The sequence below is a fragment of the Triticum urartu genome, chromosome 4 (genome assembly GCF_003073215.2).
Source record: "Triticum urartu cultivar G1812 chromosome 4, Tu2.1, whole genome shotgun sequence".
NCBI classification, from domain to species: Eukaryota; Viridiplantae; Streptophyta; class Magnoliopsida; order Poales; family Poaceae; genus Triticum; species Triticum urartu.
This window is the reverse complement of record NC_053025.1, coordinates 560470544-560497253: the sequence shown is the minus strand read 5'-3', so window position 1 is coordinate 560497253 and position 26710 is coordinate 560470544. Positions and strand designations below refer to the sequence as shown.

Below are 26710 nucleotides of genomic sequence, written 5' to 3'. Positions count from 1 at the left end.
ACATTCATTATTGTCATATTGCTTTGCATGATCATGTAGTTGACATCGTATTTGTGGCAAAGCCACCGTTCATAAATTTTCATACATGTCGCTCTTGATTCATCGCAATCCCGGTACATCGCCGGAGGCATTCATATAGAGTCATACTTTGTTCTAGTATCGAGTTGTAATCATTGAGTTGTAAATAAATAGAAGTGTGATGATCATCATTAATAGAGCATTGCACCAAAAAAAGGCCAAAAAAAAAAAGGAGGGCCAAAAAAAAAAAGGGAAGGCCAAATAAAAAAAGGAGAAAGGCCAAATAAAAAAGGGAAAGGCCAAATAAAAAAAGAGTAAGACCAAATAAAAAAGGGGCAATGCTACTATCCTTTTTCCACACTTGTGCTTCAAAGTAGCACCATGATCTTTATGATAGAGAGTCTCTTGTTTTGTCACTTTCATATACTAGTAGGAATTTTTCATTATAGAACTTGGCTTGTATATTCCAACAATGGGCCCCCTCAAGTGCCCTAGGTCTTCGTGAGCAAGCAAGTTGGATGCACACCCACTAGTTTCTTTTATTGAGCTTTCATACATTTATAGCTCTAGTGCATCCGTTGCATGACAATCCCTACTCCTTGCATTAACATCAATCGGTGGGCATCTCCCTAGCCCATTGATTAGCCTTGTTGATGTGAGACTTTCTCCTTTTTGTCTTCTCCACATAACCCCCTCATTATTCTATTCCACCCATAGTGCTATATCCATGGCTCGAGCTCATGTATTGCGTGAAAGTTTATAGGTTTGAAATTACTAAAGTATGAAACAATTGCTTGGCTTGTCATCGGGGTTGTGCATGATGAGAGCATTCTTGTGTGACAAAAATGAAACATGACTAAACTATAAGATTTTGTAAGGATGAACTTTCTTTGGCCATGTTATTTTGAGAAGACATGATTGCTTAGTTAGTATGCTTGAAGTATTATTATTTTTATGTCAATATGAACTTTTGTCTTGAATCTTTCGGATCTGAATATTCATATCACAAGTAAGAAGAATTACATTGAAATTATGCCAACTAGCATTCCACATCAAAAATTATCTTTTTTATCATTTACCTACTCGAGGACGAGCAGGAAGTAAGCTTGGGGATGCTTGATACGTCTCCAACGTATATATAATTTTTGATTGCTCCATGCTATATTATCTACTGTTTTGGGAAATATTGGGCTTTAATATCCACTTTTATATTATTTTTGGGACTAACCTATTAACCGGAGGCCCAGCCCAGATTTGTTGTTTTTTTGCCTATTTCAGTGTTTCGAAGAAAAGGGATATCAAACGGAGTCGAAACGGAACGAAATCAATTGGAGAAGTTATTTTTGGAAGGAAACCTATCGGATAGACTTGGACCCTACGTTAGAAGATGAAGGAGGAGCTCACGAGGGTAGGGGCGCGCCCACCCCCCTAGGGGGCGCCCCCCTGCCTCGTGGCCCCCCCTTCGGTCCACCGATGTACCTCCTGCACCCATATATACCTACGTAACCTAAAACTTCCAGAACAGAGATTAGATCAGGAGTTCTGCCGCCAGAAGCCTCCGTAGCCACCGAAAACCAATCTAGACTCGTTCCGGCACCCTGCCGGAGGGGACAATCCTTCTCCGGTGGCCATCTTCATCATCCCGGTGCTCTCCATGACGAGGAGGGAGTAGTTCTCCCTCGGGGCTGAGGGTATGTACCAGTAGCTATGTGTTTGATCTCTCTCTCTCTCTCTCGTGTTCTTGATTTGGCACGATCTTGATGTATCGCGAGCTTTGCTATTATAGTTGGATCTTATGTTTCTCCTCCCCCTCTTCTCTCTTGTAATGAATTGCGTTTCCCCTTTGAAGTAATATTATCGAATTGAGTCTTTAAAGATTTGAGAACACTTGATGTATGTCTTGCCGTGGATATTTGTGGTGACAATGGGATATCACATGATTCACTTGATGTATGTTTTGGTGATCAACTTGCGGGTTCCTCCCATGAACCTATGCATAGGGGTTGGCACACGTTTTCATCGTGATTCTTCGGTAGAAACTTTGGGGCACTCTTTGAGGTCCTTTGTGTTGGTTGAATAGATGAATCTGAGATTGTGTGATGCATATCGTATAATCATACCCACGGATACTTGAGGTGACATTGGAGTATCTAGGTGACATTAGGGTTTTGGTTGATTTGTGTCTTAAGGTGTTATTCTAGTATGAACTCTAGGGCTGTTTGTGACACTTATAGGAATAGCCCAACGGATTGATTGGAAATAATAACTTTGAGGTGGTTTCGTACCCTACCATAATCTCTTCGTTCGTTCTCCACTATTAGTGACTTTGGAGTGACTCTTTGTTACATGTTGAGGGATAGTTTTATGATCCAGTTATGTTAGTATTGTTGAGAGGACTTACACTAGTGAAAGTATGAACCCTAGGCCTTATTTCCTAGCATTGCAATACCGTTTACGCTCACTTTTATCATTAGTTACCTTGCTGTTTTTATAATTTCAGATTACAAATACCTTTTATCTACTATCCATATACCACTTGTATCATCATCTCTTTGCCGAACTAGTGCACCTATACAATTTACCATTGTATTGGGTGTGTTGGGGACACAAGAGACTCTTTGTTATTTGGTTGCAGGGTTGCTTGAGAGAGACCATCTTCATCCTACGGATTGATAAACCTTAGGTCATCCACTTGAGGGAAATTTGCTACTGTCCTACAAACCTCTGCACTTGGAGGCCCAACAACGTCTACAAGAAGAAGGTGTGTAGTAGACATCAGAAAGCACCATGAATAAAATGTGAACCACCATCAGTCATTAAATATCTAGGGACTCCAAACCTCAGAAAAATAACCTCTTTAAGCATCTTAATAGAGGTGTTATGATCAGCACTACTAGTTGGAATAGCCTCTACCCGCTTAGTAATGTAATCAATAGCAACTAAAATAAGTGTATACCCATTAGAGGAAGGAAACGGTCCCATATAATCAAAGCCCCAGACATCAAATGGTTCAATAACATGTGAATAATTCATAGGCATTTCCTGACGTCTACTAATATTACCGATTCTTTGACATTCATCACAAGACATGACAAACTTACGGGCATCCTTGAAGAGAGTAGGCCAATAAAAATCGGATTGCAATACCTTATGTGCAGTTCTATCTCCAGCATGGTGTCCTCCATAAGCCTCGGAGTGACACTTGCGTAGGATCTATTCCTGTTCATGCTCAAGTACACAACGTCTAATAACACCATCTACTCCTTCTTTATAAAGATGTGGTTCATCCTAGAAGTAATGTCTTAAATCATAGAAGAACTTTTTCTTTTGTTGGTATGTAAAACTAGGTGGTATAAATTTAGCAACAATGTAATTAGCATAATCAGCATACCATGGAGCAGTACGAGAAGCATTTATGACAGCTAGTTGTTCATCAGGAAAGCTATCATCAATAGGTAGTGGGTCATCAAGAACATTCTCTAACCTAGACAAGTTGTCTGCAACGGGGTTCTCTGCTCCCTTTCTATCAATAATATGCAAATCAAATTCTTGTAGCAAGAGAACCCATCTAATAAGTCTAGGTTTAGCATCTTTATTTTCCATAAGATATTTAATAGCAGCATGATCAGTGTGAACAGTTACTTTAGAATCAATAATATAAGGTCTGAACTTATCACATGCAAATACAACTGCTAAAAATTCTTTTTCAGTAGTAGCATAATTTCTTTGAGCACTGTCTAGAGTTTTACTAGCATATTGAATAACATTTAATTTCTTATCAACTCTTTGTCCTAGAATGGCCCCTACAGCATAATCACTAGCATCACACATGATTTCAAATGGTAAATTCCAATCAGGAGGCTGGACAATAGGTGCAGAAACCAAAGCTTTCTTAAGTATTTCAAATGCTTCTACACAGTCATCATCAAAGACAAAAGGGACATCTTTTTGTAAGAGATTAGTCAGAGGCCGAGAAATTTTAGAAAAATCCTTAATGAACCTCCTAGACAAACCGGCATGACCAAGGAAGCTTCTTATACCTTTAATTTCCTTGGGACATGGCATCTTTTCAATAGCATCAACCTTAGCTTTATCAACTTCAATACCTCTTTCAGAAATTTTATGCCCTAAGACAATACTTTCATTAACCATAAAGTGGCACTTCTCCCAATTCAAGACAAGATTAGTTTCTTCACATCTCTGCAAAACTCGATCAAGGTTGCTTAAGCAATCATCAAAAGAAGTCCCATAAACAGAGAAATCATCCATGAATACCTCAACAATCTTTTCACAAAAGACAGAGAATATAGCAGTCATACATCTTTGAAAGGTAGCAGGTGCATTACATAAACCAAAAGGCATACATCTATAAGCAAAGGTAGCGAAAGGGCAATTAAAAGTTGTCTTTTCTTGATCCTCTTTTGACATAGGTATTTGAGAGAAACCAGAATAACCATCTAGAAAGCAAAAATGTGTATGTTTGGATAATCTTTCTAGCATTTGATCAATAAAAAGGTAACGGGTAATGATCCTTTTTAGTAGCTTTATTTAATTTGCGGAAATCAATTACCATTCTATAACCCATAACAATTCTTTGTGGGATCAATTCATATTTATCATTAGGAACAATAGTAATACCTCCCTTCTTAGGGACACAATGGACAGGACTTACCCACTAACAATCAGCAACGGGATAAATTATACCTGCCTCCAGAAGTTTGAGTATTTCTTTTCTTACCACTTCTTTCATCTTAGGATTTAACCGTCGTTGGTGATCATCAACCGGTTTAACATCCTTCTCCAATTTTATTTTGTGCTGGCATAAAGTGGGACTGATGCCCTTAAGATCATCGAGAGTATATCCAATGGCAGCACGGTGTTTCTTCAGAGTTCAATAATTTCTTTTCTTCATGCTCTGAAAGGTTAGCACTAATAATAATAGGATATATCTCTTTCTCATCAAGATAAGCATATTTAAGAGTATCAGGTAAAGGTTTAAGCTCAAACACAGGATCACCCTTAGGTGGAGGGGGATCCCCTAGGATTTCAACATGCAAGTTGTGTTTCAAAATAGGTCCCTGTTTAAAGAATACTTCATCTATTCCCTTCTTTCATTCATAAACATATCATTTTCATGGTCTAGCAAATATTGTTCTAAAGGATCGGTAGGAGGCACAACAATAGAAGCAAGACCAATAATTTCATATTTACTAGGAAATTCTTTATCATGGGGTTGTCTATGAAATTTAGAAAAATTAAACTCATGAGACATATCCCCTAAACCAACAGAAACAATATCCTTATTGCAGTCTATCTTAGCATTAACAGTATTCAAGAAGGGTCTACCAAATATAATGGGACAAAAGTCATCTTGTGGGGAACTGAGAACAAGAAAATCAGTAGGGTATTTAACTTTTCCACACAAGACTTCAACATCTCTAACAATCCCAACTGGTGAAATAATATCTCTACTGGCAAGCTTAATTGTAACATCTATCTCTTCTATCTCAGCAGGTGCAATATCATGCATAATTTCTTTGTATAAGGAATGAGGTATTGCACTTGCACTAGCACCCATATCACATAAGCCATGATAGCAATGATCTCCTATTTTAACAGAAATAACATGCATGCCTACAACAGGTCTATGTTTATTTTTAGTATCTGGTCTAGCAATTCTAGCAGATTCATTGCAGAAGTAAATAACATGCCCATCAATATTATCGGCCAAGAGATATTTAACCATAGCAACACTAGGTTCAACTTTAATTTGTTCAGGGGGTTTGGATGTCTTAATATTAATTTTATTGACCACAGTTGAAGCATTAGCATGATCCTTTATTCTAACACGGAAAGGTGGTTTCTCAATATAAGCAGTAGGAACAACAGGATCATTATAAGTAATAGTATTTTCTTCAACTTTAATAGGTGCAACTACTTTTACTTCAATGGGAGGATTATATCTAAACCACTTCTCCTTAGGGAGATCAACATGAGTAGCAAAGGTTTCACAGAAAGAAGCTACTATCTCGGAGTCAAGTCCATATTTAGTGCTAAATTCACGGAAAGCATCGGTATCCATAAAATATTTGACACAATCAAACTTAGGTGTTATACCTGACTCCTCACCTTCATCAAGGTCCCAATCTTTAGAGTTTCGTTTAATTCTTTCCAATAAATCCCATTTGAATTCAATAGTCTTCATCATAAAAGATCCAGTACGAGAAGTATCGAGCATGGAGCGATTACTGAGAGAAAGCCGAGCATAATTTTTTTGAATAATCATTTCTTTTGAGAGCTCATGATTGGGGCATGAATATAACATTGACTTAATCCTCCCCCAAGCTTGAGCGATGCTTTCTCCTTCGCGAGGCCAAAAATTATATATATAATTACGATCATGATGAACAAGATGCATAGGGTAAAACTTCTAATGAAATTCCAATTTCAATCGTTGGTAGTTCCATGATCCAATATCATCACATAGCCTCAACCATGTCAATGCATCTCCCTTCAAAGATAAAGGGAATACCTTCTTCTTGATAACATCCTCTGGCATACCTGCAAGCTTAAATAATCCACAAACTTCATCCACATAGATTAAGTGCAAAACGGGATGTAATGTTCCATCACCTGTGAAAGGATTAGCTAGCAGTTTCTCTATCATACACGAAGGAATTTCAAAGTAAACATTTTCAGTAGGTTCAGTAGGTTGAGGAGCAACTCTTTGCTCTACTGGTCGGGGTGAAGATACCCCGAACAAGCCCCTCAAAGGATTATGTTCCATAGTAACAAGTGACAGTAAATTTCAGCACACCATATAAATTTTTCCTTGCCAAATTCCACCTACCAAAGGTGCTTCACTCCCCGGCAACGGTGACAGAAAAGAGTCTTGATGACCCACAAGTGTAGGGGATCTATCATAGCCTTTTCGATAAGTAAGAGTGTCGAACCCAACGAGGAGCAGACGGAAATGATAAGCGGTTTTCAGCAAGGTATTCTCTGCAAGCACTGAAATTATCGATAACAGATAGTTTTGTGATAAGATAAATTGTAACAAGCAACAAGTAATAAAAGTAAATAAGGTGTAGCAAGATGGCCCAATCCTTTTTGTAGCAAAGGATAAGCCTGGACAAACTCTTATATAAAGTAAAGCGCTCCCGAGGACACATGGGAATTATCGTCAAGCTAGTTTTCATCACGTTCATATGATTCACGTTCGGTACTTTGATAATCTATGTGGGTGGACCGGTGCTTGGGTACTGTCCTTACTTGGACAAGCATCCCACTTATGATTAACCCCTATTGCAAGCATCCGCAACTACAACAGAAGTATTAAGGTAAACCTAACCATAGCATGAAACATATGGATCCAAATCAGCCCCTTACGAAGCAACACATAAACTAGGGTTTAAGCTTCTGTCACTCTAGCAACCCATCATCTACTTATTACTTCTCAATGCCTCCCTATAGGCCCAAATAATGGTGAAGTGTCATGTAGTCAACGTTCACATGACACCACTAGAGGGATGACAACATACATCTCATCAAAATATCGAACGAATACCAAATTCACATGACTACTTGTAGCAAGACTTCTCCCATGTCCTCAGGAACAAACGTAACTACTCACAAATCATATTCATGTTCATAATCAGAGGTGTATTAATATGCATAATGGATCTGAACATATGATCTTCCACCAAGTAAACCAACTAGCATCAACTACAAGGAGTAATCAACACTACTAGCAACCCACAGGTGCCAATCCGAGGTTTGGGTACAAATATTGGATACAAGAGATGAACTAGGGTTTGAGATGAGATGGTGCTGGTGAAGATGTTGATGGAGATTGACCCCCTCCCGATGAGAGGATCGTTGGTGATGACGGTGGTGATGATCCCCCCCCCCCTCCGGAGGGAAGTTTCCCCGACAGAACAGCTCCGCCGGAGCGCTAGATTGGTTTCGCCAAGGTTCCGCCTCGTGGCGGCAAAGTTTCGTCCTGTGAGCTTGCTTATGATTTTTTCCTCGACGAAAGACTCCACATAGCCAAAGATGGGCATTGGAGGGCCATCAGGGGGCCCATGAGGCAGGGGCGCGCCCAGGGGGGTAGGGCGCTCCCCCCACCCTCGTGGACGGTGGGTGGGCCCCCCTCTGGTACTTCTTTCGCCCAATATTTTTATATATTCTGAAAATAATTCCCGTGGAGTTTCAGGACTTTTGGAGATGTGCAGAATAGGTCTCTAATATTTGCTCCTTTTCCAGCCCAGAATTCCAGTTGCCGGCATTCCCCCTCTTCATGTAAACCTTGTATAAGAGAGAATAGGCATAAGTATTGTGACATAATGTGTAATAACAGCCCATAATGCAATAAATATCGATATGAAAGCATGATGCAAAATGGACGTATCAGAGCGCTTACAGGCGCGATCTCCTGGGTACGGTCCGATGATAGATTTGGGTCATGTTCATCGCAGTGGCAGGGTGCGGCTACCATGGGCTCAAATCTGTCGAAGATCAAGTCTCCACGGATATTAGAGACGTAGTTCATGCTTCCAAACCTGACCTGACGGCCAAGGGTGTAGCTCTCGATCTGCTCTAGATGGCCAAGCGAGTTGGCCCGCAGTGCGAAGCCACCGAATACGAAGATCTGGATAGGGAGAAAGGCATGCCCTCGGGCAGCGTTGTTGTAGATGATGGATGGGGCCATCGAACCTTCTGACGACGGCACAACAGACTTCTCAATGAAAGCACCAATGTCAATGTCAAAACTGGCGGATCTCGGGTAGGGGGTCCCGAACTGTGTGTCTAAGGTTGATGGTAACAGGAGACAGGGGACACGATGTTTACCCAGGTTCGAGCCCTCTCTATGGAGGTAATACCCTACTTCCTGCTTGATTGATCTTGATGAATATGAGTATTACAAGAGTTGATCTACCTCGAGATCGTAATGGCTAAAACCCTAAAAGTCTAGACTATGTGATTATGATTGTCTCTACGGAATAAGCCCTCCAGTTTATATAGACACCGGAGGGGACTAGGGTTATGCAAAGTCGGTTAGAAAGAAAGGAATCTTCATATCCTAATGCCAAGCTTGCCATCCACGCCAAGGAGAGTTCCATCCGGACACGGGTGAGAGTCTTCGGTCTTATACCTTCGTAGCCCATCAGTCCGGCCCATGTCCAATAGGTCGTACGCCCGAGGACCCCTTAGTCCAGGACTCCCTCAACCCCCGGGTAGGCAAATCAGGACCTAACAACGGGGTGGTAAGCACCCCTCCATGCGGCTTGCCCCGCTAGCCGGTCGTCCGGCTCTAGGCCAGCTAGGCGTAGCAGTAAAGCTCGACTCGGTCGGGCCGGCTCCCGCTTAGGCCGACAAGACGACCGAACAACCCTCCTCCTACAACGGGTGGACGTGGCTACAGTGCTCCCGTCTCCCCCGACCGAGGCAGGCGTGGCTATAGTGCGCCCCAAGACCACACCCCGGAGATGACGGCGGCGACTTGGCGCGGTCCTGTAGCGAGCCAGCGCCCGCCACTCCGTGATGCAAGCAACGACGTGCCATAGTGATGGGCTGTCGGTGGGACCCAGCAGCCGACGGGCCCTACTAGCCGGCATGGGGCGATGACACCGAGGTCCCACACCCATGTATCTTTACCATTGTAAATCTGGGGGCCGGTCTATAAGACCCCCCAGGAGCCCTTAATGCAAGGGAAATCCTTCACACACAGACGCACCTGCATAACCAGGAGAAGGAGAGAGCTAGCTCTTCTTCCTCCTCCCATCAAACAGCTCCAGAAGCGCATTGTAACCACTCCGTGTGACCCATCTAGTAGATCCGGCAGGACTAGGGATTTTACGTCCCCCGGAGGGCCCCGAACATGGGTACATCGCAAGTCCCTCTCCGCTTGTCCCCGATCTCGCCTCCGGAATCCTCTGACATCCTCCGGTCCTAACCACGTTCAATAAGCCTACCCATGACATCTGCCGTGTGCACACCACGACACTTGGTGCCGTGGTGAGGACCAACACAGCTCAGCCATGCAAGCTGGCCATCCAACACAGGGGCATGGTGGTGGTGGTGTCTAATCGATGACCGCTTAGAGTGGTGAAGCGCGGGCAAGCCTAATAGCGGCCAGCGACGCGTAGGTGCGAGGAACTGCATGAGTAGGTGGTGTCGGGCACGAAACCGAAGCACAGCGTCGTGGCTGCCAGCGAGCCGAGGCAAGGCGTGGTTAGCGAGCAACACGACAGTCAATGACGGGATGGACACATGGATGAGTGCGTGCATGTGTGTGCACAAGCAGACGCGAGTGCAGCTTGTAGGACGTCGGCTTGGCATACCAAGGTTTGATGGCGTCGACGACCGCCGCTTCCAGCTCATCCAGAATGGCATCGATGGCCGAGCCGATCCTGTCCGGCAGAATCATCAGGTCGGACGTATGAGCCCGCCTGCAACACGGTCTTCAATTCGGTGAGAAGATTCCCCCAACCACCACTCATTCGCTGACCACGGTCGCCATCGAGTTGGGATTGTGCAACACACTGTTGAGGAGCTCATCGGCGCCGCTGCCGGGTGCTGCTGCACTGCACCTGATCGGTTGGGGAGTGAACTCATGAGGAGATGCATATTATAGGTGGGCCCCCATAGTCAGTCATTGTATAAATCAATCCCGGCCGGGATATCACCTTTCCAATTACACCAAACAAGATTTTGCTTATGCAATGTCGGGATTGACCGGGTAAACATAGGCTACCAACTTGAGGGATTAAAAGGTGAGGATTCATTTGTGTTGGCCTCTACACACGTCGACTATCACCACCTGACAGCATCTACAACTGGGCTTGGCAAATCCGGCCCCTATCTTATGCGCTCACGGGTGCGTCCGTGGATAGTGCCTGCTGGCCCCTTATATGGACCGATGCACATCTGATGTCTACTACACAACCTTCTTCTTGTAGACATTGTTGGGCCTCCAAGTGCAGAGGTTTGTAGGACAGTAGCAAATTTCCCTCAAGTGGATGACCTAAGGTTTATCAATCCGTGGGAGGCGTAGGATGAAGATGGTCTCTCTCAAGCTACCCTACAACCAAATAACAAAGAGTCTCTTGTGTCCCCAACACACCCAATACAATGGTAAATTGTATAGGTGCACTAATTCGGCGAAGAGATGGTGATACAAGTGCAATATGGATAGTAGATAATAGTTTTTGTAATCTGAAAATATAAAAACAGCAAGGTAACTAATGATAAAAGTGAGCACAAACGGTATTGCAATGCTAGGAAACAAGGCCTAGGGTTCATACTTTCACTAGTGCAAGTCCTCTCAACAATAATAACATAATTGGATCACATAACTATCCCTCAACATGCAACAAAGAGTCACTCCAAAGTCACTAATAGCGGAGAACAAATGAAGAGATTATGGTAGGGTACGAAACCACCTCAAAGTTATTCTTTCCAATCAATCCGTTGGGCTATTCCTATAAGTGTCACAAACAGCCCTAGAGTTTGTACTAGAATAACACCTTAAGACACAAATCAACCAAAACCCTAATGTCACCTAGATACTCCAATGTCACCTCAAGTATCCGTGGGTATGATTATACGATATGCATCACACAATCTCAGATTCATCTATTCAACCAACACATAGAACCTCAAAGAGTGCCCCAAAGTTCCTACCGGAGAATCACGACGAAAATGTGTGCCAACCCCTATGCATAGGTTCATGGGCGGAACCCGCAAGTTGATCACCAAAACATACATCAAGTGAATCACGTGGTATCCCATTGTCACCACAGATACGCACGGCAAGACATACATCAAGTGTTCTCAAATCTTTAAAGACTCAATCCGATAAGATAACTTCAAAGGGAAAACTCAATTCATTACAAGAGAGTAGAGGGGGGAGAAAACATCATAGGATCCAAATATAATAGCAAAGCTCGCGATAGATCAAGATTGTATCACCTCAAGAACACGAGAGAGAGAGAGATATCAAACACATAGCTACTGGTACATACCCTCAGCCCCGAGGAAGAACTACTCCCTCCTTGTCATGGAGAGCACCGGGATGATGAAGATGGCCACCGGAGAGGGATTGCCCCCTCCGGCAGGGTGCCGGAACGGGTCTAGATTGGTTTTCGGTGGCTACGGAGGCTTCTGGTGGCGGAACTCCTGATCTATTGTGATCCCCGATAGTTTTAGGGTACGTGGGTATATATGGGTGAAAGAGATACGTCAGGGGAGCCACAAGGGGCCCACGAGGGTGGAGGGCGCGCCCCCCTACATCATGGCCTCCTTGAAGCTTCACTTACGTGCACTTCAAGTCTTCTGGGCTTCTTTCCTTCCAAAAATGAGTTCCGTGAAGTTTCAGGTCAATTGGACTCCGTTTGATTTTCCTTTTCTTTGAAACCCTAAAACAAGGTAAAAACAGAAACTGGCACTGGGCTCTGGGTTAATAGGTTAGTCCCAAAAATGATATAAAAGTGTATAATAAATCCCATAAACATCCAAAACAATAGATAATATAGCATGGAGCAATCAAAAATTATAGATACGTTGGAGACGTATCAACATCCACATACCTCAAATGCGAAGCCTCAAATCCATGCACGTCGATCATACGATACAAATTGTCCGAATTCAACAGTTCAAAAGAAATCAAAGCAAATCATAGTTCAAAAATCTGGACATGCCAAAATGAAATCCATGTCCGAGCGTCACGGTTGCCTCACTTGCTGACAGGATCACTCGTTGGGCGCACCCATGCCACCTGCTCCGAGGCCATACTTGTGTCCTGCTCCGCCTGCATCCGGGCTGCATGCTCCGCCTGCTCCACTGTTGTTGTAAACCGCCGTTGCCGCCTCGCACTCCATACGCTCGTTGATCTTCTTCTTTTTCTCCGCATGGCATCTTTGCATGCTCATCCAAGAGGGTTTCATCCGTCAACATGATCTTCGCATCCTCCATGTAAAGTTGCAACCTCTCCTTCTCAAACTCAATCTCTTCAAATGTATTGGCCATCTCGAGCTCCCATTTAATCGCCGCCTCTTGCTTGTCCAACTCGATTTTCTCCCTCTAAATTTCCAACTTATTACCCGTCCTCTTCCGGTCCCAACCCATCCTCTCCTTTTGCGCATCCAACATGAGGTTGTACCTCTCCCCCTTCTTGTTCTCCCTTGCAAAAAAAGCCCATCCATGTGGAGGACATTTTTGCAGCCGCGTTGTCACGGGAGGCCCTTGCCTTCTCCCACTTGTTTCCCATGACTTGCCGACTATCCTTTGGCACGGTGGCTCTTTCATTGTCGACGATAATACCGCATTCTTCATCATCCAACCCAATTAATTAGTGGGAGCTTGAGCCATCATTCCTCTTCTTGCCGGCCTTGAGGTCTGCCACAAGTTGTGACGACTTTGACAATCCATCCAATATGATCCAACAATGGCTAAAAGAAAACGGCTTGTTCTTCGTTTCGTGATACAAAGTGGCCGCTACCGCCATCTAACAAACAACATATGTATGAGCACGAGAATGCAAACACAAGAAGCATATGCAAATGATGACAAGATGAAGCAATTGAGCTTACGTAGTTGACACTCCCATACCACTTTGAGGGCATTTGGTCACTTGTGAGTAGTAGCTGACGTACTTGTTCACTTCCCCTTGAATGACCCCCATCGATGTCGGAGAGATGCCACATTGTTGTTGGTCACAACAGGATGCATCTCCACATTTTCCTTTTGTTCGTGATACTTTATCAAAATCTTCTCCCAATACTTGTTCCCCTTTTGCTCAGTGCCTCATATTGGATTCATTGTTGTGGCCAACCAAGCTTTGACCAACAAGATGTCCTTAAAAGTTGAGAATGTTGGACCTCTTGCCTTCACCGTCTTTCCACTCTCCTTCTTCTTGCTCGGATCGGGATCAGACATTTTCCCAATTTCAAATGTGGTGCCAGCCAATTCGTACTCCATTTGGGTCGGACTTTGATTGTCATTGATCATGTCCGACAGGAGCACCTCCTAAATGATCATGGTTTGCAAGCATTAATCATATACGAAATGAACTAACGGTCTATGCAAAAACATTGAACATGCCATATGCAAAATTGATTGGACAGGAGCAAAAAAAAACATACTGACTCTTGTTGTGTCATTCCATCGAACAGGTCGTGGGCAGCCCGGGCGCCACCAGTGCGCGTGCTCATCCGTGGCCGAATGAGCTGCGACGAGTGACATACTCCAACGCTGGCATCTGCGTGGGCGAAAAGCTCTCCCGAATGCGCCAACCGGCCGTCGGATCCTCCTCTGTCCCAATGTGGTCTGACGGTGCAATCCGCGTCGGCGGGCGGAAGGATGGGGTGCGGGGTTCGGGGCGTGGCCGGGGGGGTGCAGCTGCTCCTCCATATCTACACCTCCCTGTGATGCCACCGCTGCTTCCCTCTCTCGCTGCCGGCGTCGCCGCATCCTCGGGGCGATGCTCACCGCCTTGCACGACGGAGCCGAGTACGGGACGCCAATGGACGAGGCGGGCACAGTCCCTGTCGCGGCGGTCGGTGACAGGCTGGACGACATCTAGGGCGGCGGATCGGGATCAGTGGTGAGGCTGGGGATCAAGGGTCGCGGATGACGAGGGCTCGGGCGCGGGAAAATTAGGATGGAGGCAAGAGGGAGAATGCAGGGTTCGATGGATTTGATGCAATTTGAGGTGGGGTAGGGATGTCGGGTCCAACGTGGCGGACGTGCCCGCATGCCTCCTATCCGCCCATATTTTGGCTGGATATGAGGGATGGCGGACGCGCTCGAGTGTTTAAGACCCGTTTAAGAAGCCTGTCTGAATCAAATTTTCGTGACCGATCATTAACCAGGCCATCCATCCGGACGCGTTTGAGATGGGTTTGGGACACCCCGCCGTGGATGCTCTGATCTCCGGGCTCCGGCCCCTCGGGCGGCTCCGGCGCACCATACGACATACATGCAAGATGCTGGAATTTGAGATGGGCTTTAGGCCCATATAGCAATTTCTGAAAATCTCTAAGGGCCCATGTGGGTTTATTGGCACTAGGTGGAGGTGGGAAGTTTAGTCCCACCCCGGAAGTGGAAGAGGAGTTGGACCTCCTTATAAGGGATGTTCTTTCACATGTTATTGGAGCTTGAGAAGAGAAGAGGCCCTCGCGCGCTCCTCCTCCGCCGCCCGCCACGCCTCGTCACGACGCGCCGCGCCGCGGGTTGCTGGATTGAGCCGAGCCGAGCTCACACCTACGCGCTTATTTTTGCCAGTCACTAACGGAGAGTTTCTAACAGCTAGGCAATGATCTGAGACGTCGGATCGTGGGCTGTCACGCACTCGGACGTGGGTCGAGCCCACGTCTCTCCACGCGGCTGCGCCTATATAAGTGTGCGGTGTCTTCCAACCCTAGCCGCCACGAACAGATCACATCTGCTCCACGCGCATGCCCACCGTCGTTCCCTTGCTGTTGCTGCCGCCGGTGACTCCATCCCGTCCGCCGTGTACATGCTCGACGGGAGAGCAGATCTCCGAAACCACACCCTTCTGGTTCCTGTACAGGGTGAGTGGCGAATAGGTTTTTGGGCAGCGATTACGCGACTGCTCGCTTCCGATCGTCTACTTCCTCTACGTCCGCGTCGCCTTAATCATCACCATGTCCACCGACGCTGAACATGCCGCCGCCGAGAAAGCTGAAGCCGACAAAAAGGCCGCCGAGGACGCAGCTGCTGCCACCAAAGCTGCGGCCTCTCAATGGCTAACTCGTTTATCCCGCTCCTACTGTTTTCTGTTTTAGCCATGCTAGCGTTATACGTAGACCTTTCTGCAATTAGCGTTGTATGTGCTAGCTTCACTGAATATCAGTATGCGTTTATTTGTGTCAATGCCATGCTAGTGATTTACTCGTGGATTAATTTAATCGAGAAATTGCCTATTTACTCAACAATCCAAAAACCTATTATGTGTAGGAATTTTTCGGCAAGTGGCTTTGCCGCTACACTGAAACCGGATAAGTTTACCGGTACGTATTTTAAGCATTGGCAGACTAAGACCACTTTATGGCTCACGGCTATGAACGTGTTCTGGGTCGCCGATGTCTCCATGGGAACGATTGCTCCTGAATAGGAGAAGGCACTTAAGGAGGCCACCGTTGTGTTTCTCGGAGCAGCTCTTAGCGTGATCGGAGATAAACTGGTCGACACATATTTACATGTGCATGTCGCCAAGGACTTGTGGGAGGCGCTCGAATCTAAATTCGGGGCCGCCGATGCAGGGAGCGAGATGTATATTATAGACCAGTTCCATGATTACAAGATGGTTGAAAACCGTCCTGTATTGGAGCAGGCTCATGAGATAATATGCATTGTTAAGGAGATTGAGCTTCTTAAGTGCGAGTTACCGGGCAAGTTTGTCGCGGGCTGCATAATCGCTAAGCTCCCTAATTCCTGGAGGAACTTTGCCACCACTCTGAAACATCATAGGCGTGAATTCTCTGTGGAGGATGTCATTGGCCATCTGAGTGTTGAGCAGAATTCAAGGGCAAAGGACTCACACGGAAAAGGGGTCGAAGGAACTTCTGTTGCCAACATGGTTAACCAGAGGAACCATAACTCCCACAAGCCCAAGGGAAAGAACGGTGTCCAACACAATACCGACTTTAAGAAGAAGGGTAAGAAGACCTTCAAGAAGAACAAGAAGGATGAGGGCTGCTTTACTTGTGGTTCGGTTGAACACTGGGCCAACAAGTGCCCTAACAAGTACAAGAAGCCAGGACAGGACTCCAAGTCTGTCAACATGATTGTGGGCAACAATGAGAATGGTGCACCTGGGTACGGTAATTTACTTACTGTTTTTCAGTGTTTCAGTCCACCGATTGGTGGGTGGACACAGGTGCAGGTATTCATGTGTGTGCTGACATTTCATTGTTTTCTTCTTACCAGGTCACAGGCCATGGTCCCGTATTGATGGGGAATGGCGTGAGTGCTTATGTTCATGGTGTTGGCACGGTCGATCTGAAGTTTACTTCGGGAAGGATCGTGCAGCTAAAGAAAGTGCAGCATGTCCCCGCCATCAAGAAGAACCTCGTTAGTGGCTCCTTTCTATGTAGAGAAGGGTTTAAGTTGGTTTTCGAGTCTAATAAATTAGTTGTTACGAAATATGGACTCTTTGTTGGAAAAGGTTATGAAAGCGGAGGGATGTTCCGCCTTTCCCTCGCAGATTTTTGTAATAAAGTCGTGAACCATATTCATTCGAATGTTAATGAATCTGAAGTTTGGCATTCACGTCTTTGTCACATTAGTTTCGATGTTATGACGCGGATAGCCAAGTTGGATTTAATCCCGAGTTTCACCTTAGCCAAAGGTTCTAAGTGCCTTTCATGTGTGCAAGCTAAGCAACCTCGCAAGCCTCACAAGGCCGTGGAGGAGAGACACGTGGCACCATTAGAACTCGTACATTCTGATCTTTGTGAGATGAATGGTGTGTTGACTAAAGGTGGAAAGAAATACTTCATGACATTGATAGATGATTCCATTAGATATTGCTATGTGTATCTGTTAAATACTAAAGATAAGGCCCTACACTACTTTAAAATCTATAAGGCAGAAGTTGAGAATCAACTTGAAAAGAAAATTAAACGAGCCCGATCAGATCGTGGTGGAGAGTACTTCTCGAGTGAGTTTGATTCTTTTTGTGCAGAACACGACATTATTCATGAGAGGACGCCTCCCTATTCACCCCAGTCAAACGGGGTTGCCGAGCGGAAAAACCGTACTCTAACTGATTCGGTTAATGCCGTGTTAGATACATCGGGTTTATCCAAGGCATGTTGGGGGGAGGCTATATTGATGGCATGTCATGTCCTGAATAAAGTTCCAACAAAGGATAATGAGATCACTCCCTATGAGAAATGGGCGAAGAGAAGGACAACACTTTCGTACTTGCGTACTTGGGGCTGTTTGGCGAAAGTCAATGTGCCGATCCCCAAAAAGCGTAAGCTTGGACCCAAGACTGTGGACTGCGTTAATTTGGGCTATGCTAAGAATAGCGCTGGCTATAGATTTGTAGTAGTGAAATCTGAGGTACCTGACCAGAAGGTCAGTACAATTATGGAGTCTAAGGATGCTACATTCTTCGAGGATATTTTTCCTATGAGAGATATACAAAGCACTTCTAGACAGGAATCTGAGGAGACTCCTGAACTTGCCATCCCTATGGAATATTATGAACAAACACATGATGAAAGTCCTGAGGATGATGATGAGGGAACCCTTGGTAGGGGCAAGAGACAAAGGACTGCAAAGACCTTTGGTGATGATTTCTTCGTGTACCTCGTGGATGATACTCCCACTTCTATTTCAGAAGTGCATGGCTCTCCAAAAGTTGATTACTGGAAGGATGCGGTCCGTAGCGAGATGGACTCCATCATGGCTAACGGGACATGGGAGATCACTGACCGTCCCTATGGTTGCAAACCATTAGGATGTAAGTGGGTGTTCAAAAAGAAGCTTAGGCCCGATGGTACGATCGAAAAGTACAAGGCTAGGCTTGTGGCCAAGGGCTATGACCAGAAAGAAGAGGAAGATTTCTTCGATACTTATTCACCCGTGGCTAGACTGACCACCATTTGAGTATTACTCTCGTTGGCGGACTCACGTGGTCTTCTCGTCCATCAAATGGATGTTAAGACGGATTTTCTGAATGGAGAGCTAAACGAGGAAATCTACATGCAACAGCCAGATGGCTTTGTGATAGATGGTCAGGAAAGAAAGGTGTGTAGGTTGCTGAAATCTTTATATGGCCCGAAGCAAGCACCTAAGCAATGTCATGATAAGTTTAATACAACTCTGACATTTGTTGGTTTCGTTGTTAATGAGGCTGACAAATGTGTATACTATCGCCATGGTGGGGGCAAAGGAGTTATACTGTGCTTGTATGTTGATGACAAACTGATATTCGGAACCAACCTCAAAGTCATTGAGGAGGTCAAGTCGTTTCTGTCTTAGAACTTTGAGATGAAAGGCTTTGGTGTGGCTGATGTTATCTTAAACATCAAGCTACTGAGAGATAATGAGGGTGGGATTACACTTCTGCAATCCCACTATGTTGAGAATGTGTTGAGTCGTTTTGGATATTCGGATTGCACACCATCTCAAACACCATATGATCCTAGCGTGTTGATTCGAAAGTCTAAAGGCACGGCTATAGATCAGTTGAGATACTCTCAAATCGTTGGTTCACTGATGTACCTAGCGAGCGCAACGAGGCCTGACATCGCGTTTGCTGTGAGCAAACTGAGCCGGTTTGTTTCCAAACCGGGTAATGTACATTGGCATGCTGTTGAACGAGTTATGCGCTATCTGAAAGATACTATGAACTATGGACTTCACTATACCGGAGACCCGTGGGTACTTGAAGGGTATAGTGATGCAAATTGGATCTCTGATGCTAATGAGATGAAGGCCACAACTGGGTATATGTTTACTCTTGGAGGTGGCGCTGTTTCCTGGAAGTCTTGCAAGCAAACAATCTTAACGAGATCGACAATGAAAGCAGAATTAACGGCATTAGACACATCTAGTGTTGAAGCGGGATGGCTTCGAGATCTTTTGATGGACTTGCCATTGGTTGATAAACCGGTTCCGGCTATCCTTATGAACTGTGACAATCAGACTGCCATCACCAAGGTCAAGAGTTCAAAGGACAACATGAAGTCCACCAAACACATAAGAATGAGATTAAAAGCTGTCAGAAAATTAAGAAACTCCGGAGTGATAGCGTTGGACTATGTCCATACGGCTAAGAATCTGGCAGATCCCTTTACGAAAGGGCTATCACGTGTCGTGATAGATAATGCATCGAGGGAGATGGGTATGAGACCCACATGAGTTGCCATGGTGGTAACCCAACCTATGTGATCGGAGATCCCGTGAAGTAGGACTTGGGAAAACAAGCCAATGATGAACTGAGGAGAGTAACTATACTAACCCACTCCGTTGGAGATGCAATACTCTCAAGACTGTATGGTAGGATGACTATTGTCTTAATGAGTTCCAAAGCTTATGTAAGCAAGATGCTTTCCTACAGAGCGATCTTTGGAGGAACACACCTATGTGAGCCCGACCGCTCGTCACAGTCTATGAGATTGGGGTGATCTCTAGTAAGCTCATGAATAGGCCAGGAGTGTGACTTATATGCTTCACCCAAGGGGTCAGCCTTCGGCAGTCCAGTACTAGTAAGACATGTGGTGAAGCTTCTTTACGCCAAACTGACAATTCAAGGCATAGTTCATTGTTCAGTTGTGAAGGAGTGTAGCTACTTGCTCTAGGTGAAGCTCAACCTTAACAGGTCTTCACTGAAACACTGGTATATCGAAACAACAATTGGAACAGAGGACACAATGGGCCCTCGAGATCTGGTGGGGGATTGCTGAAATTTGAGATGGCCTTTAGGCCCATATAGCAATTTCTGAAAATCTCTAAGGGCCCATGTGGGTTTATTGGCACTAGGTGGAGGTGGGAAGTTTAGTCCCACCCCAGAACTGGAAGAGGAGTTGTGCCTCCTTATAAGGGATGTTCTTTCACATGCTATTGGAGTTTGAGAAGAGAAGAAGCCCTCGCGCGCTCCTCCTCCGCCGCCCGCCTCGCCACGCCGCGCCGCGGGTTGCGGGATTGAGCCGAGCCGAGCTCACACCTACGCGTTTATTTTTGCCAGTCACTAACGGAGAGTTTCAGACAGCTGGGCCACAATCTGAGACGTCGAATCGTGGGCTGTCACGGACTCGGACGTGGGTCGAGCCCACATCTCTCCATGCGGCTGCACCTATATAAGTGTGTGGTGTCTCCCAACCCTAGCCGCCACGAACAGATCACATCTTCTCCACGCGCACGCCCACCGTCGTTCCCTTGCTGCTGCTGCCGCCGGTGACTCCATCCCGTCCGCCGCGTACACGGTCGACGGGAGAGCAGGTCTCCGAAACCACGCCCTTCTGGTTTCTATACGGGGTGGGGGGCGAATAGGTTTTTGGGCAGCGATTACGCGTCGCCTTCATCACCACCATGTCCACCGCCGCCGAACGTGCCGCCACCGAGAAAGCTGAAGCCGACAAGAAGACCGCCGAAGACGCAACTGCTGCCACCAAAGCCGCGGCCTCTGCATGGCCTACTGAAGGGTATAACTCGTTTATCCCGCTCCTACTGTTTTTTGTTTTAACCATGCTAGCGTTATACGTAGACCTTTTTGTAATTAATATAGTATGTACTATCTTCACTGAATATTAGTATGCGTTTATTTGTATCAATGTCATGCTAGTGATTTATTCATAGATTAATTTAATTGAGAAATTGCCTATTTACTCAACACAAGCGCGCCCGCCCGCCCGCCCGCTCACTCGTGCATGCTGGCCCCGGTCGGTGCGGTGGCACTTCACTTCCGCAGCATACACACATTGCTCGCACCCGCGGACAAAACTGGCAGTGCGCCTCGCCTCGGCGGCAACGGGGCGATCCTAAAGTGCACCACCACCGAACGACGCTACACCATGAAACGAAAGCCGCAATTATACCAACCACCAGCGCACCTCGGGCTCACGGGCGCTTTGGCCGGTCCTGCCATGCCATGGCAGCCTTTTCACGCGCTCATTACCACCTCCGGTCATGCTCGGGCCAGTTCTTTTCCGTGACCCAGAATCGTCCCTCCCCAGCTTCTCACAGAATCATTATTCTATATTATTTTACAATTCTATTTAGTTAAGGTCTAATTAGCTAGAATTATAAAAAACATATGAAGTGATGATTCTGAGAAAAGTTAGGAAGGAGGTGATTATGGTAGAATCGCCAAAAGAATTCCATCCCCAAACCGATTGCTGTCCACAGCGCACACAAGCACTACTCATGCCGCCCCCAATTGTCAGTGACACAGTGCAAGAGCGGGATCATCGGGAGAAAGAAACATTGCAAGAGCGGTGCACAGGCTCCGAGGCAGCCATTAAACTATCCCTTTGTCGACACCTGCCGCGGCGTGGAGACCGCAGACGGAGAGGAACGCTGCGCCGCACCAGTCCACCCCACCCCACCCGCACCGCGCGTCTCGCGGTGACCCAGAACTGCCCGTGCACGACACCAGTACAAGTAAAGTCGCCCGCCGGCCCGCCAGTCCAGTAAACGCGACTCCGGCTGACTGACACACCCGGTGGTTGGCTGTTACCGGCGGTCCGGTCAGTGGAGAGTGGAGTTAACGAGCGAGCCCGTCCAAAAACGAGCCACCCAGCCAGGGCCTCCTCTCCTCTCCTCGTGCCAGCAGTAGCACCCACCAGCCACCACCCAAGCAAACGGAGAGAGGCCACGCTGCCGCCCCCTCCCTCATCCTCCTTCCACTTGCAGCAGAGCAGGGCAGGCATTGCCTCCGCTCTCACTCCAGTCCTCCCCCCTGCCCTCCCCTCGGCCCCGCCGCTCGAGGGAGATAGCGTAGGAGGCTCCTACCCGCTTAATTTGCTCGCCGAGGCAGGTGGATGAGCTAGGCTGAGAAAGAGGTAATCGAAGAGGAAAGAATTGACGAGCTTTTCTTTCCGGGTTTTCTTGGCCGCATTTCGCCGTTTCCGGTGCAAATTCCGCGGCGCAGCCGGAAATCTCTATCTTCTTCATTAATTTCTCCCCGTCCTTGCAGCCGCTGTGGCAGGCGACGAAAAGGGGGAAAACCCACCGACCATGGCAGGGCGAGGAATGCTGCCGCGCCGGCGCGAGTGAGCGATCTCGCAGATCTGCGCCCGGCCGCATTTTCGCTCCTCCGCACCAAGGAGATCGGGTGATTCGTCGGGGGGGAGGGAGAAACCGGGGCCGCAGCGATGGCGAACGTGGGGGACCTGGCCAACATCGCGCAGCTCACGGGGCTGGACGCGGTGCGCCTCATCGGCCTCATCGTCAAGGCGGCGGCCACGGCGCGGATGCACAAGAGCAACTGCCGCCGCTTCGCGCAGCACCTCAAGCTCATCGGCGGCCTGCTGGAGCAGCTCCGGGTGTCGGAGCTCAAGAAGTACCCGGAGACGCGGGAGCCGCTGGAGCAGCTCGAGGACGCGCTCCGCCGGGGCTACCTGCTCGTCAACTCCTGCCAGGACCGCTCCTACCTCTACCTCCTCGCCATGGGCTGGAACATCGTCTACCGCTTCCGCACCGCGCAGACCGAGATCGACAACTACCTCCGCCTCGTGCCGCTCATCACGCTCGTCGACAACGCCCGCGTGCGGGTCGGTAATCTGTCACCTCTCCCAAACCTAATTGTTTCTTTAGCAGACCGAGTATAATAGTAGTGTTATTAGACACCTAGATTCGTGCTAGGCTTTTAGGAGATGTTGATTTGTTATAATTGATTCCATTCTGCTGGGATATACTTACATGCTGGTCTAGAGAAAAGGTGGTGTGCCTTTTGAGATTTGGTGGAATATGATTGAATTGGTGGCTTTCCTGAGTGAGTGCTCTGATGGGGTGTCTTGTTTTCTGCCGACTGCCTAACCAAAAGATTCTATTGTAGAATGTTTCGTTCTCTTGTTTCATTTGAGTAAAAACATACCGGCCTTTTGGCGATCATCGTTTTCGTTGTTTATGTACGCTGTACGCCTACAAACATGTAGATTGCAGCTAAGAAGTCAGGCATGAGGTCTGGTGGTTCACTAAACATGTGGTCTTGTATTAGTCCACTGTTACAATCTTTTGCTGCTTCTCCCTGTATCTTGGCTTAAGACCTATTTTGATCATCATTTTTCTCTATCTCAGGAGCGAATTGAGTACATTGAAAGGGATCAATGTGAATACTCTCTTGACGAGGAAGACAAGGAGGTCCAAGAAGCTCTGTTAAACCCTGACCCTGTCACAAATCCTTCGATAGTGCTCAAGAAGACTCTGTCCTGTTCTTATCCAAACGTGCCGTTTAATGAAGCTCTTCGGAAGGAAAGTGAGAAGCTCCAGGTGGAGCTTCAAAGATCACAAAGCAACATGGATATGGCCCAGTGCGAGGTTATTCATCACCTGCTTGGAGTAACTAGAACTGTGGCAAGTTCTATTCCAGAGGAAAGTACAGATGCCAAGGTTACCAAGAAAACCAATTCAAAGTGCACAAAAGTTAACGAAGACAGTGCAAAATCGTATGATGATGACTCCCCAAAGAAGCAAAAAGATGCCTATATTGCACCACGGTTAGTAAGTTTAGCTAAGACTCTGTTGGTGCCTGTTTATGTATGATACCGTTTCAAAGAACACAAAAGTAATACACCATTTGGGAGTCATGAATTTGTGTGCCTGGTTTAAAATTTTAAAATCTATTAGTTGGTACATCAATTTGTCTGATCTGATAGAAGAGAACTGGGCTCTTGTATGATGTTTTGAAGGTTACCCTCCACAAACTGAACTTCCATACTATAAGACCCTTGATAGTTTTCATTGTATGCAGGAGTTCTTCACCTGTTCCCTACAACCATGATCTGGTCTCGAGTACAGCATCATACAGTGATGAGTGGCATGCAGATTTACTTGGTTGCTGTTCAGAGCCAGCTCTGTGTATGTCTACTTTTTTCTCAGTGTATAGTGGAAATTTAATCATTATGCTCACTATTGAACTGATGGTTTTTATTTTATCTTTGTAGTTCTGTTCATGCTATTTCAAGCATAGATATTCACTTTTGTTAGAGATCACTCTCTAACGTACTGATAACCACTGATGGCATAGTTCGGCACAATATGTTGGGGCATTTTAATCTGAACGCAATATTGAAATCCATGCAGTGGAATGCATATTAAACTGAAAAAATATAACAGAAATGGCTCTAGGATGTTCTATTCTTAATAGGAGTACTTCTTCAGATAATGCCCTGAAATTATGAAAAACAATATGGGAGGAGGTATAATTAATGCTTATGAGTGATCGCAAATTCGCAATGATTCTTACATATTTTTCTTGCTGTTTGTCTGCTTGTGATAACACAGGTCTGAAGACCTTCTTTTTTCCATGTGGAACATTCTCAAGGATTGCTTCAATCGCCAAGAACAAGCCCATGTGTAAGAATATTCTCTAAAAGTCATTACATCAGCTGTGCAGAGTTATGACAAGCAAATTCCCACACACCTTTTTTTTATCAGTTAACCATTTGCCAAATCTTCTAATGTACTGAGCATCTTATAAATCAAATTTTCCATGGCAGCAAAGATCTTATGCATCAGGTTTACTTCTAAAAATAATGCAGTCACACCTTATGTGAACCTAATTACCCTGTAAACTAAGACTGATTTACATAGTTACTTTGTGCTGTTGTCAGCTTCGGGAGAAGCCTGCAATGATATTATGGCGTACTCCCTCGTATTGTCTTGTTGCTGTTACACTTGCTGTGTAAGGAGAAAGCTTCGTCAAAGGCTAAATATTGCGGTAAATATTCCTGGACATCTAAATTTATTGCTACCAGTTGATTTATACCCCCCCCCCCCCCTTCCCCGAAACACACACCAGGGACTGTCCATGTTACACACTTTTTTTTTGCGGAGGACACGCACAGTTAACTGATTGCCAAACTAGATTATGTCAGGGAAACATCTGGTTTATGATTATTAATAGAGTAACTTAAATAATACCATATCTCTTTGTCCAGTGCTAGTATCGTACGTTTGATATAAGTCCCTAACACTACCTGCCAGAGTGTTCATATATACTATTAAACTCACAGCCCTGCATAGTACCTGAACTTCTGATTTTGTATGCTGCTGACAGGGAGGGTGTTGTGACGATTTCCTTTCACATGTGATGTGCTGTTGCTGTGCTCTTGTTCAAGAATGGCGCGAAGTAGAGATTCGTGGTGCATACGGTGAGTTTCCTATTCCCATGCGCACCAGTCAACCATGGACTATGATTTTCAGTTCTTACTCAAGCATGTGATAGGTGTTAGGACTGATATAGGAGCTCGGTTTTAGCCACTCTGTGAAAATGAGCTGCATGCTGTTCCGCTCCACTCTTTTGACTCCATGGAGTTGGTGCGTTCGGCGTCGCTCCGCCCGCTTCGGGAGCGCAGTTGAGGAGCGGAGAGGATCCGAACAGGCACTAGCATTGTTCAAAATGTGCTCTTGACAAACTTATGACAGAAAATTTTATATATAATCAAGCTGATACAATACTGAAGTCTCATTGCTTAGGATAGAAACAATTCAAATTGCTTTGCTTTATGGAACATTATTTTGAATGTCCTGCAGGAGGGAAGACAAAGATAACCCCGCCGGCACACCAGTACATGGAGCACTGAGACTCTGCGATCCCTGGAAAAAAAAGAAAAAAAAAGCAGCTACTCTGCGAGAGGCCTGGGCTCCTGTAAATTAAAGATATTGACCTAAAATTGTCAGAAACCGTACTGCCATGTTAGTGATACCCGTCCAACATGCTCTACTGTTTGTGTTGTATTTATGCGTCATCTTGGTATTATGGGTCTTAGAACTCAGTTAATTTGTAAAAAGTAACTAAACTCGTCAGTCTCAGGCCGGTTAGAGTCAGTGTTAACATTGCCATTGTTGTCTATATATTCCAAAGAGGACGTGTTTTTTTGGCTCGTGTTTTCCCCTCTTTTTCCGAGCAACCTGCCTTCCCATTTAGTTGAAACACAATTGAACATTTAGTAAAAACTGGTTAAAAACCAAGTTTTTACTTGTGTTTTAC

The 26710-nt window shown here is 45.8% G+C and overlaps 1 protein-coding gene across 3 annotated transcripts; it reads left to right on the top strand.

The window, feature by feature from the left end:
• Positions 1–22244: 22244 nt before the first annotated feature.
• LOC125552682 (cell number regulator 13) lies at positions 22245–26319 on the top strand. 3 transcript variants are annotated; one of them, XR_007303727.1, is made up of 8 exons: positions 22245–22559; positions 22694–23270; positions 23797–24215; positions 24470–24598; positions 25003–25074; positions 25332–25438; positions 25778–25871; positions 26254–26319. XR_007303727.1 is itself a non-coding variant. In XM_048716314.1 (8 exons), exons 2-8 carry the CDS (start codon positions 22872–22874, stop codon positions 26301–26303), a joined length of 1224 nt encoding a protein of 407 aa, XP_048572271.1. In that variant the 5' UTR covers positions 22249–22559; positions 22694–22871; the 3' UTR covers positions 26304–26319. The 3 variants fall into 3 exon arrangements, 2 of the variants coding, with proteins under 2 accessions (XP_048572271.1, XP_048572270.1); XM_048716314.1 differs by having other exon boundaries at positions 22249–22559; positions 24470–24552; XM_048716313.1 differs by having other exon boundaries at positions 22255–22559; positions 24470–24576.
• Positions 26320–26710: the final 391 nt, after the last annotated feature.